Below are 13958 nucleotides of genomic sequence, written 5' to 3' on the forward strand. Positions count from 1 at the left end.
CACGCTGGCACCCTGATGAAGCGTCTCAGCCAGGCCCCTGGGAGGGCGCCCTCCACCAAGCCCCCAGCCTTGCTCCACGGACACGAGGGTGCCACACTGGCTGGTGTGACCTACCTTGGGGCCCAGCAGGCAGTCAGAGGCAAAGGTGCAGAGAGCCACTGACCTGGTGCCCAACACGTCCACATACAGGTGCTCAGAGCAGGATGAGTTTCCCTGCCCCGGCCCCCTCCTCCCCTGCCCTCTGCACCAAGGTGGCAGTCTGTCCTGACTCCCAACGGGATGGAGCCGATGCCATGTGCCCAGCGGCAGCACAAACCAGCACACAGAAAGGAGGTCCCAGCCCCACGGAGGAGTTCCCTTCCAAGGCCAGACCAGCAGAGGCCGAGGGGCAGAGGCCAGCAGGGACATGCCCTGCCTGCCTCCCCAGGGCACCCGATGATCGCCGTTTCTGTGGGGCTCTCCCGGCAGGAGCGAGCCACCAGGTGGGCATTCCAGACGAACAACGTCATGGTTAACCCCCCACGACTGACATGTTAAAACATGCTGTTACTGTGATGGCTCTGCTCTAACTAGTTACCTGCTGAACAGTCCGCTAACAGACAAAGACACGTGTACTGAAACCCACCACTCAGACTCAAACGTGAGATACCCCGATTCCAGGTGATCACGCCACGCACGGAGGGCTGAGTACATCCTTCCCGTGCTGGCTGGGGCGGGCCTGGCACGCTCACGTCTGTGACGCCATCCGGCCTTCCAGACACGCAGCACACATGTTCTTCCTCCAACTGTCCTTAAGTGTCTGGAGATGGGAGTCAACTCAACAGATACGCACCCATCGTCTCTGAAGTACTTGCCAGCTACGTGAAACTTGGGTCCCCAAGTTTCTTTTCTTGCCTAGAGTCTCACGACTGATGGCAGAGGTCCACGGTCGTCGGGCATGGGCCCACCCCCCCAGGCGGCTGTCCCCTCCCCGGCCTGCGTGTGTGAGCTCATGCACGTATGCACACACGTGCACGCTGTCTGGGCGCTCTGGGGCCCTACTCTGTTCAGTTGACATTTTATAACAAGCACGTTTTCATGTCATTAGCTGGTCTTCCCAACGCATTTTGGGATGGCTATTTATGCTCTCTCCGGTTAAACGGCCAGGTGACGGGAGTCTGCCATCCATGGATCCGGCCGCCCGCCCTCCCGCTCCCACAGCGGCTGCGAGGCCCCGCCTGGACCCGGCTGTGCGGCTGTGCCCTCGCCAAGCAGCAGTGTTGTCTGCAGGTAGCAGGGCTTGCGGAAACCACCTGTCAGGACGGGAAGCCTACTTTCCTTGTGACCTGGTTCCCACAGGGCAGCACAGCTGTGGGGGCTGGAGCAGGAGAGCAGGTGAGTGTTACATACCAATTCTGGCTTTCCTTTTATGGTTTCCATACCAAGATCCTCACTCTCTTTAGGGGAGCCACTGGCCACTCTACTTTTCCGTCCCGTCTTCGCGTCGTGCTCGCTTTGGCGGCCCTGAGTGGCAGAGAGCGTCACCTTTGGCTGGTGACTATGTGCACACGACAAGCTCAACCGGGGAGAGGTTAAAGGCGCTCGGTTTAGAAAACAGAAAACAAACAGTTTTTCTAACGGAGGCAGGGGAAGGTTAATAGAAGTTAAACATTTCTGCAAGCCCCAGGTGACAACACCTCTCGTAAGCATGTCTGGACTCTGTAGGTTCTGATGAAGCGTCTGTTCTGTAAGCTGCTCGGGGGTCTCAGGAACAGCTGTACTGGAGAGGACCCCAGCCCAGAACTCCACACCGCCGCAGGCGGACAGCGCTTCGGGACTGGGCTTCCCTGCATCGGTGACGGAGGGGTCGGGGGCGGGACGGACCCAGCCGCGGCTAACAAGCTGAGCACACGCAGGCAGTTGGCACCTCGCTCCTTCAGAACCCCATGCTCACAACACTTGTCCAAACCATAATGCAGAAGGGGGTGCCCTTTTTAGGGATTTTACCTAAAACCCAAACACCACGACCAAAAAATAACCCCGAACCCACACCAAACCCAACAGCCCCCCCACCCAGAAGCACAGAACTCTGAACCCACAGGTGCAGGCGCGCTGGTTCCGGCAGGTGCCCGCCCCGCCCCGCCCCACCGCGGGCTCCCACACACCTTCATCTTGCGCAGCCGCGACTTGTTGTCGTGACACCAGGCCAGGCAGGTGGCTGTCTCGCGCCTCTCCAGGGACTCCTCCACTTCTTTGGCCGTCAGGAACATCTCGATGTTCACTAAGTCCTTAGGGGAAGAGAGCGTGGGTGCTCAGAGCACTGGACACCGGGCCCCCAGCCCCAAGTGTGACGCCCCCGGGACTCCCTCTCTGCCCCAGCACACCCCACCCGGCCAGCTCAGCCGGGTCCTCCAGCAACTCCGGGGCCGGGGCGAGGGGCAGGCCCGCACCGTGGAGGCTGGCGCTGCATTCCAGTACCGTCTCCCAAACCAAAGCCCCAATCCAGAACCTTGCCACCCCCCCCAGCCTGACCCCGTTTCACCCCTTCACAATCAGACCTGGGAACCCCGGCAACCCGTACCCTCTGTTTTGTTTTGTTCCCTCTGAAGATGTATTTGAGATTCTGAGAAGGAGCGGTGAGGGCGGGTGGCTGGGGGCTGTCTGTGTCTTTGCCGCACTGTTGGTCTTCTCCCCCCTTTCTCTGATGCCTGTGGGGCCGCGTCTACTGAGGGACCTGGGCTCACGACACCCACACGGCATCCAGGGCCTGCCAGTCCCCAGCGAATGACTGGAGCGAGGCAAGCAACGAGGGCCTCCTGGCCACGGAGGCGGGAAGAGATGGCGGACGCCTGCACACCACCAAAGGGGGGGAGCCATTGGAAGAAAACAAATTTCAACGGGTCAACAAATGTCTCCCGTCTGGAACAACTAGAGCCGACACGTCACCCAAGATCAGCTTCTCAGCGAACAGAGGGGGAACATCCAACACAAAAATCCCTTGAATTCTCTGCAGGCCAGTGTTCTGCGGCCAGCAGGCGAGTGTGGTACGGCCTGCACGTTCTTGGGACCCTCGGGCGGCCTCACACAGAGCCCCTCAGCCGCCAAAGCGCAGTAGACGGCGGCCTCCTTGCCATGCTGTCTCCACCTCAGGTCTGCCCTGGGCCAACCGAGTCAGGAGCTCAGCACAGAACGTGCACGTCCTGCTCCTTGCAAAAGCGGTGCCTGAAGAAGGGCTGCCATCCTCCAGCTGAGTGCCGCATAAGACGGGAGGTCTCAAGTAAAGTACGCACGGCGAAAGCCGGCAACACATCTATGCACACGATAAGCAGTGCGTTATGGCTAACAACGCCGTTAAAACCAGACGTTTGTACAAGATTAACCAGGAGAAACGCTCATCGGTGTGCCATCACGCGACCAAGGGCCAGCACACGCACTGCTAGGGGTGTCGCTGTGGACAGGCCACGGCCGGTCAAGGGCAGAAGAGCCCCTGACCTGAAGGGCAAGGGTGTGCTGCCATCAGGGTTGGCCCCCTGCAGATGACCCATGAGCTCGCCAGGCTCTGTACGGCAGCTCAGCAGCGGGCAGTCTGGGCTGGGCCACACAAAGGCCGCTCCACCCAAGTCTTCCGGAGCCACCAGACGGATCCCCAACCTCACTTGGCCTGAGGCCCCACATCCTGATTGCGGGCCTGTCGGGGCAGCAAGGTCAGACGGGGGGCAGGCCCAGAGAGACACTGCTCTGCCCCCACATGGGGGTGGGACTCCCCCTGCCTTCCTGGCCCCCCGCCCCCTCACCCTCCCAACTCGAGCTCTGACAGTAAGTGCTGGGCACCGCGGCCCCACATCCTCTCAGAGGTTGGCTGTTCTCCGACTTCTTTGGCCATCTCTCTAGCATTTTCTTCTCTTTTCTAGAACCTTCCTGCAGGGAAATGCTGGGTCTCTTACATCAAGGTCATCTTTCTCTATTTCCCAACTCTGGTTTTCAGTCCGTATGGCCTCAGGATCTGGGTCTCTGCCCTCTCTCTCTTTTCGGCCGATGGTGTCTCAGATGTCCAAGGACCCCGGGGTGTGGGAGTCACACCAGAGCTGTTAAACCGGATGACTGCAGGCGGACTAGAAATCACGCCAATCAGGAGTCACCCCATGTGAGATGCCAGCACCGTGATCTCTAATGCAGACGGACACACGAAGACACCACCGGGGATAGGCCTCTCCTCCAGGACCAGGGCTCCGCATGGGGCACAGAGCCCCCATCTGGGCAGACCTGGTGCACTCTCTCCATGGCGTCTTTTGACAAACAAGTTTTAAATGTGAATGAACCCTGATACATCAGCCTCTCCGCTGGCGCCAGCACCCCACCCCGTCAGGAGCTCTCACCCCACCCCAAGGGCCTGAGGCTCCTCCTATGCTTCCTTCGAGAAGCAACCTTAATTTCCACCCATAGCTGTGAAGCTGGGGGCTCCACACAGAAATCTCACAGCGCCCCCTTTACAGGATGTCCAAGGTCGCCCCACCGCCATCACTGTGATTCACACAGTACAGCTTCCTATGGGCTTCCTGGGTCCCCCATGCCCCCCATACTCTGTTCTTCACGGAGCAACCAGAGTGAGCCTATTAAAGCAGTGTTTCCAACTCAACCCCCACCCCACACCCATCTCAGTTGAGGGGAAGCCCCACTCTATGAGTTCCGCATGTGCTCAGACCCCACACCCCAGGACAGGGCAGCTCCCAGGCCTGTCCTGGGACCCTCCCCTCCTCTCTGCAAGCCCACCCCAACCAACCTTCTGGAAATCACCAGCCCTCCTGCCCCTTTGCCCTATGCACCCCTGTAAACAATCCTGTTTGACTTCATGCCTCTCTCCCGTTCAAAGCACACATTCCTCGAGTCTAGGAGCATCTGGCCACACCCTTGCAGGGGCAGGAAGAGAGGAGTGCGGGCGATGTGTGAGCACCCACAGGACCCCCGCAGATGCACGGGCTGTGCCAGGCAAACACGATGACCGAAGAGCCCGTCAATCAGGTACATGCTGGCCATGCTGGGCAGGGAAGGAAGAGGGTGGGAGGGGCAGGGCCGAGGGACCAGTGGGTGCAGAGTGGAGACTGGTGGGCCGGGGAGGTAGACACTGCCCGACAGCAGCGGGGCAGCCCGAAGGCTAGGGAAAGGTGCATGTGGGTCTGAGAAGCCCTGGTAAGGGGAGTGAGGGCACTGGACGCCCTTGCCACTGCCGGGCAGCCTTCCTTCCAAAGCTCCACGCTGCCGGGCTTGCACACGCCCTGCAGGCCAGAGCACCGCCTGTTTCTACACCGGTACCACGGGCACCGCTAAAGACAGATGCAAAACGCACCCCACCCCGGACAAAAGACCCCACACCAGTAAAAACGGTCACGGAAGGGTGGGTACTGAGCAGGAACGATCCCCTTCCACAGGCGTCCTCGTCAGAACACACGGGCAAACGAGAAGCACCCGGAGCAGTCCCATAGCTCAAACACACTAAACCCGGGCACACCCGCCCCGACCAGGAAGGCGGCGCGGCTGAGCGCCAGACGCCCGCCAGACGCCCACCTCGATGCCGCTCTGGCGCGCCAGCTTCACAGCCGTGTTGTAGTAGCCGCAGCGCAGCAGGTGCTCCACCATCATGCGGTCCATGCGCTTCCTCTTCCACACGCTGGCAGCCGCCGGCTGGTCGCTGCTGTGCTCCTTGAGGTGCTCGATCCTGCGCTTGCACAGCTTGGCGCTCTCGTCCTCCGCCTGGATGGACTCCACCGCCTGAGACGCGAGCAGAGAGGGACTCAGGGTGGACAGCGACGGCTGCCCCCACCTGGAACCCTCACAAACAGGACGCAAAGGAAAGTCAGAAGACAGGGCGGGTGTCCCCGGACTGGGGGGTGGGAGGAAAACGGAGAGGCCCCCGCCCAGCGCCCGAGGCAGGCCTGGCTGCGGCTGCCATTACCCAGGGCAAGTTCTGGACCTGCACCTTCTTTTCAGGGATGTCACTTTGACTTTACGCCGTCTGGAGCTACGCTGCCAGTTAAGCCATCTGTTCTCAGTTTGCAACTTTCTATCTTTTGTAATACTTTTTCCCTCCAAGCTTGTTCAAAATTAACACAGCTCCGCAGACATGTCCTTATAATCAGCGCTGGCCAGGACAGCAGCCAACTGTCCAGCACCTGCCGTGTGGTCAGTGCCACTGAGGGGCCAGATTCGCGGCCTGATTCTCCGCAGTGCGGGCGTCACCTGGCGCTGCACAGGCTCACCCAGCGGCCTGGCCGGCCCACGTCTCCCTCAAGCACGTGCCACGCCTTTCCAGCTGCCACCTGTGGCCAGGATGTTTGCTGCTCCTTTGAAAGTGGTTTTCTTCCTCTAGCTGCTTTTAAGACTTTTGTGTCTCTCTTTTCAGTTTCATGATGTGAAATCCAAGGTTTATTTTCATTTGCCCACTTAGGGCTCTGAACTGGTAACTTCCATCAGTTCTGAGATCCTTGGCCTCTCTTCCTGTGCCCTCTCTTGACTTTGGACAAACACGGTCTCTGCTCTAGTCTCTGAGGCTTCCCACCCTCTTACATAGTTCTGTGTTTTTAGTTCTGTGTGTTACTAGAACTTAGTAATTTCCTCACACCTACCTTCCAGCTCACAAATTCTCTCTGTAGCTTTGTTTGATTGTTAAATGTTAAAAAGGGTGTTATAAGCAAGCATTTACATTTGAGTTTCTCTCTTTTTTTTTTTTTTAAGATTTTATTTATTTATTTGACAGAGAGACAGCCAGAGAGAGAGGGAACACAAGCAGGGGCAGTGGGAGAGGAAGAAGCAGGCTCCCTGCAGAGGAGCCTGATGTGGGGCTTGATCCCAGAATGCCAGGATCACGCCCTGAGCCGAAGGCAGACACAACTGAGCCACCCAGACCCCTACCTTTGAGTTTTTCATTTCAGTTTTCATACTTCTAATTTCTGAAGTTCTGTTTCCTGTATTTTAAACTCTCAAACACACTTTATACTCTACATCTCCTGCAAATATTCTCGGTGTCTGTTTAATCTTCAGACACAGTCAAGTCTGGTCCCTGATAGTCTCTACGTCTGAAATCTGTGCACTGTCTGTTGTTTCTGCCGCTCTGACGGACGGTGTCCTCCCCCGAGAAGTGCATGTAGTGTGCCCGGCGCCTGGAGGCACCACGAGCTGGGACCACTCCCACCAGGCTCAAGAGGAGGGTCCTGGCTCCCCTGGGTGTTCTGGGACAGGCTATGACGCTCTGCGCAGCGAGTCCACTCCTGGGGCATCCCCACCGGACACGCACTGCCATCAGGTCCCACCACCAGTCCTGGCCTCCCCCGGCCCCCAGCTGGCCCCGGGCACTGGCCAGCAAGACAGCCGTGGGTCCCGCCCTTCTCTCCCCTTGGCCCCTGCCCTCCAATTCTGGTGATAAACTTTGTCTCATGAGCCCTTTGATACGTTCAGTAAGAGGTTTTAAGATATCTCGCTGCGTTCTTTGGGTTGTTCAGTGGGCAAAGTAGCACACCTGGCCTCCCTCTTCCAGAAGCGAGAAGCCCTACATGAAGCTTTGAGGTGAAATTCTAAAAAGTAATAAATCACCTGCCTCCCATCTGTGCTTGGGACACTCTGGAGTGAGGACAACCCAGCCCTGCGGGAACAGGAGCACGGGGCTGGGAGCCAGCCTGTCACCCCGCAGAGGCTGCAGGGCACAGACAGCATGGAGGGCTCGCCTCTCCCGCACTCTGGCCATGAGGGCCCACCTCCCCACTAGACACCTCAGGGTTGCCTGGTCTCTGGGGTGTTCCAGCTCCCACAAAAGACAGCCTCTTTTTGGGACGGCCTGGCTACACGGTTAAGGCTGGGCCACTGGACCCTCACTACAGCCACGCGTGGGCAGGCGGGCAGGATGGTCCAGATGCCACACTGACCTTCCTCTTGAGGACACTGAGCTTCTCCACCACACCATCCAGAAGGCTGACCACGGAGTCCACAGCGGGGCAGCTGCTCAAGGTTTTCTCCAGCTCAGCCACCACCATGGTGACGTGGCTTGTCTCTCGGTCAATGTTTTTCTGAGCAGCCCGAAAGCGTTTATTCAGTGTCTCATAGGGCACCTGGAGAAGAACGGTAACTGGTGCGTGAGCAGCAGCGGTCCCGTGTGCGGGACACCCAGACCCCCCACACGGCGTTTCGTCAGACAGAAGTTCCCGGCTTCTAGCGCTCTAAAGACACATCTACTCTAAAACCTGACCGAGGCCCACAAAAGGCCTGTGTGAACAGAGGGTTATTTGTGTTCCTGGATGAGGGCACTAATGTCAAGACGCGTACTGTCCCCAAATTCAGAGGCAGCACAGCTCCTTCTTTCCAAAAAACCGTTAAGGGCACACTGACAAAATCATCCCAAAGTTCATCCAGTTTAAGGAGACGACCACAACAAGACCCACCCAATATGAACACCTGCAGCGGCCTGTGATGGGCCCGGAGGGCGCCGCGGACACGGGACACTGGGAACGTCGCGCAGGACGAGGTGGAGGACACACGGACGGGCCGGGGCGTCAGCACATGAGCAGGAAACTACAGATGCTCGTTTAGCTCATCTCAATCAGACAATGCTTATTTGCCGCCAGTGACCAAACCTCCCTTCCCTACACAAGACTGACAAATAAAAGACCCAGGAAGGATGACGTGTCGCTGTTACGCTTCTGTTCTTCCAGAGACAGTGGCTGCCAGCACTCCTCCCGGCCCTTCTCCTGGCTGTGGGTCCAGCACTCCCCGCTCAGCGTGTGCTGCTCGCACGGCTCAGACACCCTGGTGGCCAGCGGTTCACCGTGGAAGTCTGCACTGCGGCTGCACACCACGCTAAGGAAAGACTCCACCCACGGCAGTGCAGGGGGCACTGCCGGCTCCAACAGGTGCTAGGCACCCACTGTATGCTTGGCAGGGAGGAGCCCGGGATTCCCAGGAGCAGAACCGAGGTGACCTAGACACCAACGAGGGGCCCCTGCAGCAGGACTTCCCCAAGACCAGCCAGGGGTCCAGTATTGTCCTTGCCCCAGCTGCCACTCCCCCTCAAGCTGCCCTGGGGACACGGTAGCAGTGGGTAACCATCCCTGTCCACACCTTGGGTCTTACCGGCTCAAGAGCCAGAATGCCATTAGACAAACCACATACACCACCCGGGGAGGGCTCATCCCTAGCAGGCGGGTCTAACAGTCTTTCCTGCAACCACGCCACGGTCTAGCACAAGCAAGACAGGAGGGTCCTTAGATGAAGCAAGAGGGCCGTCCTTAACACAAAGCGGCAGAGAGCACACATGACACCCAACGACGTCACCTGCACCAGAGGTCCACGACCTAACCAGGCCTGTCCTGGCTTCACAGCACCTCAAGAGCCTTCCACGGTGGCGCGTGGACCAGGGTGAAGCTGCGAGCAGGTGCCAGGCGCAGACACGAGCCCCATCCTCCACGTCCAAAGGAAAGGGCTTCCTGCCCTGGGCCTCAGTTTTGGCAAACGCACCTCACAATAACACACCACAGCATAGAGACCTAGGTGCGTGCATGGGCTAGACTCCTCCTGGACAAGAGGAGAGGAGCTCTCGGTGGAGGCCCTGGGGCCAGGCGATGGGACGGTGACATGTGCTTCCTCCCTTTCAGAATCATGGGCTGTGCTCAGAGCCCCCACCCACCCCAGGGGCCCTGCAAACTGTCTCTGCCAAGACAGGCGTGCGTTTCCAATTTGACCTGGTTGACGCTTTCATAAAACACAGTAACAGAATTACTGAAAAGTGAACTGAAACAAATCCCACGATGCCTGATAACAAGAGCTTCAAAGTTTTACTCTCAGATTCAGATGTTAAAATTACATTTCAATAAATACAATCAAAACAACCATAACACAGGAAGAGAAAAAGCCACGCAGCCACACACACCGTCCGCCCAAGCACAGGCCAGGTGACGGGGACATCCCTGGCTCCGGGCAGCAGCAGGAGAGCACCGTTACACAAGCTGGACACCGCCGTGCTAAGAGCCAGCAGCTCCCCCATGGTCAACACGCCCCAGCTCAGGGGACGCCAGCACGGGACTCCCAGGAGTCTCAGGTCCTGCCTTCTACTCCCGACACCCAGCCTGAGGCCCACCCCACAGCCGAAGGGGAGGCAAAAGGAGACCCTGAAGCAAGCACCACAGGCTTGGAGTCTCCACTGCTAACTTTTATCCGAAGAGGAAGCAGGCAATGCTCTAATATTCACCTTCAGTCCGTCGTCAACACCCAGGCCCAACAATTTATGCTGTCAGCTTGGAGTCAACGTTAACTCCTCCTTTTTTTTTTTTTTTTTTTTAAAGATTTTATTTATTTATTTGACAGAGAGAGAGAAACAGCCAGCGAGAGAGGGCACAAGCAGGGGGAGTGGGAGAGGAAGAAGCAGGCTCCCAGCGGAGGAGCCTGATGTGGGGCTCGATCTCAGGATTCTGGGATCACACCCTGAGCCGAAGGCAGACGCTTAATGACTGAGCCACCCAGGCGCCCCTCCTCTATTTTTTGATAAAAGAAACTAAGTCAGAATTTCGTACACTTCTGGGAGGCTGTGAGCTCCACTGTGCTCTTCGGACACGGCCTGCGTCTTCCCCTGGACCTGAGTCAGCCCCCCAAATGGCCCACATTGTGACCTCTCCTCCTGCCCAAGGACTCACCACCTGCCCTCAGTGCTCCAGCCCCACACCTGCTCACAAGCTCCATAGCGCTGAGCTGTCAGGACCTCACCTTCTGCGGCCCACACTCCCACCGGTCCTGTGCCCCCCCACCGGTCTGGCCCACAACCCTTTTCTGGAGGAAAATTACTCGGAAAGTCCTCAGTGAGACAAACAACAAAATCAATGAGAGGAAATAAGATACAGCAAAGAGCAGTGAGGAAAAAACCAGTAAATAATACAGTCAAACCAGAAGGAAAGAAACCAATCCGCAGCCTAAGGAACATGGATGAGGTGACTCTAAGTCCAAGAGATTTGAGAGAATTCCAAAATAAGAGGCAAATATTGAAATGTGGTCTTGAACGCACAGGCAACAAAACCAGAAGCAGACACATGGGATTACATCAGACTTAATACTTGTGCGAAGCCAAAGTAGCCATCTACGGTGAGAGCCCAGCCCAGCAAGGGGAGGGCACCCGGGCAGAGCGCACGGCGGACGAGGGTCTGCTACCCGGGGCAGGGGGGACTACAGCTCCACAGCAAGGACACGAACACCCAACCCAACGTGGGCAGAGGACCTGAGCAGACATTTCTCCCCAGAAGACACACCGCGGCCGAGCCGCACAGGAAAGGTGGGGAGCGTCACCCAGCCTCAGGGCAACGCAGGTCTCAGCCCCGAGCAGAGCCCACCTCGCGGCCCGCGGGACGGCTGCTCTCACAGGAGCAGAGACCGACGAGCCTTGGCGAGGACGTGGGGAAACTGGAACCCCGTGCGCCGTGGGGTGGGGGGGGGGCGGCGTGTAAGATGGTGCAGCCGCGTGGAAAACAGCGTGGAGGGTCCTCCAAAAACGAAGCACGGAATGAGCCCACGGCCCGCAGTTCCACGTCTGGGTAGGTTCCCCGAGGAACGGAGAGCAGGGTCTCGAGGAGACGCGGGCACCCCCATGTTCACGGCAGCGTTACGCACGGCCGCTAAGACAGGGAAGCACCCGGGTGTCCGTGGACGGGTGGACAGACGGATGGACGGACAGACTACCAAAATGTGGTGTATCCACCCAGTGGAATATTATTCGGCCGTACAAAGAAGGAAATCCTACCCCATGGTGCAACACGGATGAATGTGCAGGACACTTGGAAGTGAAACAGCCAGTCACAGAAAGGCTGAACTGTACGGTCGATCAGACACAGAACCAAGGAGAGCGGGTGCCGGGGGCCGGGGAAAACGGGAGGGGTTAATGGTGCAACAGACTGAATGTGTCCCCACCCCCATCACGCACACACAAAAATACGACCCCCAACAGGATGCCATATGGAGATGGTGCCTTGGGAGGTGACTGGGTTACAAGGGTGAGGCCCTCCTGACTGGAATCAGCATCCTTCTAAAAAGCACCGCTCGCTGTCTTCACCACACGGGACATGGGAGAAGGCGGCCGTCGGCAACCCGGAAGAGGCCCTCCCCAGAACCAGACCACCCGCACGCTCATCCCGGCCTTCTGGCCTCCAGGACTCGGGAGAAGAGCTTTCTGCTGTTTGTACCCAGTGAACCGCACTCTGAACCGATGAAGACAAACGCGTACACGGTCTCTGCTGTGCAGGCTGCAGCGTGCGTGTAGCTAACTGCTGCACACTTACAGATGAGGGGGGTGGCTAGTTTCATGCTGTTCCCCACAATACAAAACAGTCCCACGACACTGATAACCCACCGCAACGCCGTCTGATTTCAACAGCCCCCAGGAAGCTACGGCAAACAAGACAGCGGGGCCCTGGTGCGGCCACCCCCCAGAGCGGCAGAGGGCGGACAGACCAGAAACGGACCCCCGCCCAAGGAGCCCAGCAACCCAGGGCAGAGAGGGCCAGCTCTGCGACAACAGCGCAGAACTGGACACCCACACGGGACAGGGAAGACCTCAACCCGGACCTCACGCGGTTGGCAAAAATTCTTACATGATCGCAGACCCAAACGTAAAAGATAGAACTACAGAATTCTAGATGGGAACACAGGAGAAAACCTTCACAACCTTAAGATAGACAAAGATTTCTCACAGGGATACAGAATGCACTAACTATAGGGGCGCCTGGGTGGCAGAGCAGTTAAGCGTCTGCCTTCGGTTCAGGGCGTGATCCCAGCATTGTGGGATCGAGCCCCACATCAGGCTCCTCCGCTATGAGCCTGCTTCTCCCTCTCCCACTCCCCCTGCTTGTGTTCCCCTCTCTCGCTGGCTGTCTCTATCTCTGTCAAATAAATAAATAAAATCTTTAAAAAAAAAAAAGAATGCACTAACTATAAAAGAAAAATCAATTAATTACACCTTATCAAACTAAAACTTCTGCTCTTTGAAAGACAATTATTTAAGGCAAGCCACAGACTAGGAGAAAACATTCAGTGTATGTAAACGTGACAAAGGACTTTATCTAGAACATATTTAAAACTTACAACGCAAGACCAAGATGACAATCCCATTTTTAAAATAGGCAAAGGATTTTAACAAAAAGTCACAAAAGAAGATATACAAAAGACTAATAATAAAGCCACATAACATCATTAGTCAGAAACATGCAAATTCAAGCCACAAGAGGACACGTGAGGGTTAGCTCTGTGTTGTCAAGCTGATCCGGCCACAGGGTGCAGACGCAGGGTCAGACGCGGCTCTGGGTGTGTCTGGAGAATCGAGTTTGAATGGTGGGCTGAGTAAAGCAGACTTTCGTCAGCTGTCCGGGGGCTCCTGCTTGCCCACTGCAGATGTTTTCAGCCCCCACAATCCTGTAAGCCAATCCTGTAGGGTCAGTCTCAACCTTTCTCCCCATTCCCTGCTCCCTCTCGCTGTGTCTCCCTCCCTTACTGGATGGTTCTGTTTCTCCGGACAGCCCAAGACAGGACACAACTGCATGCTAGGAAGAGTCTACAGCACCTGCCGGCCAGGCTGAGGACATCGCTGGAGGGTATCACTGGCAGTGCTGTGGGTGACCCTCAGGAACACAGTCAACATACACGTATCACATCACTCAGCAATGCCAATCCCAAGAGAGGCAAACACAGAGCATCTACAAAGAGACCTGTACACAAATGCTCACAGTTTTATTCGTAAGCCCAAGATTGGAACCATCTCCAACATGCGTCCATGGGGATGGTAAACTGTGCCCACTGATGTGGAGTGACGCACAATGACGCCCAGATACAGGCAGGGGGAAAAGCAAGACACACAGTGCAGCTGTGGGGTCCCTTTATGGGACATTCGAACACCAGCACACCAGCAGGAGGAATGGTTCTCCACCAGGGAGACTACTCCCCAGGGGACCCTTGGAAACAATGTC

The 13958-nt window shown here is 57.2% G+C and overlaps 1 protein-coding gene across 4 annotated transcripts in view; it reads right to left on the minus strand.

Annotated features, from left to right (window-relative positions):
* MAEA (macrophage erythroblast attacher, E3 ubiquitin ligase) overlaps window positions 1–13958 on the minus strand; it is a 34427-nt gene that overhangs the window by 6849 nt on the left and 13620 nt on the right. For 3 of the 4 annotated variants that reach the window (XR_004628953.1, XM_034672241.1, XM_034672243.1), the window contains exons 2-5: window positions 7893–8075; window positions 5542–5745; window positions 2145–2267; window positions 1390–1503 (exon numbers count right to left, since the gene is read on the minus strand). Coding sequence is in view for 3 of the 4 variants with exons in the window: in XM_034672241.1 (XP_034528132.1) it covers window positions 1390–1503; window positions 2145–2267; window positions 5542–5745; window positions 7893–8075 (624 nt within the window). In the remaining variant the exon portion in view is untranslated. The remainder of the gene's footprint in view (window positions 1–1389; window positions 1504–2144; window positions 2268–5541; window positions 5746–7892; window positions 8076–13958) is intronic. The other variant, XM_034672244.1, reaches the window with a different exon arrangement.

This window comes from Ailuropoda melanoleuca, chromosome 11 (genome assembly GCF_002007445.2).
Source record: "Ailuropoda melanoleuca isolate Jingjing chromosome 11, ASM200744v2, whole genome shotgun sequence".
Taxonomy (NCBI): domain Eukaryota; kingdom Metazoa; phylum Chordata; class Mammalia; order Carnivora; family Ursidae; genus Ailuropoda; species Ailuropoda melanoleuca.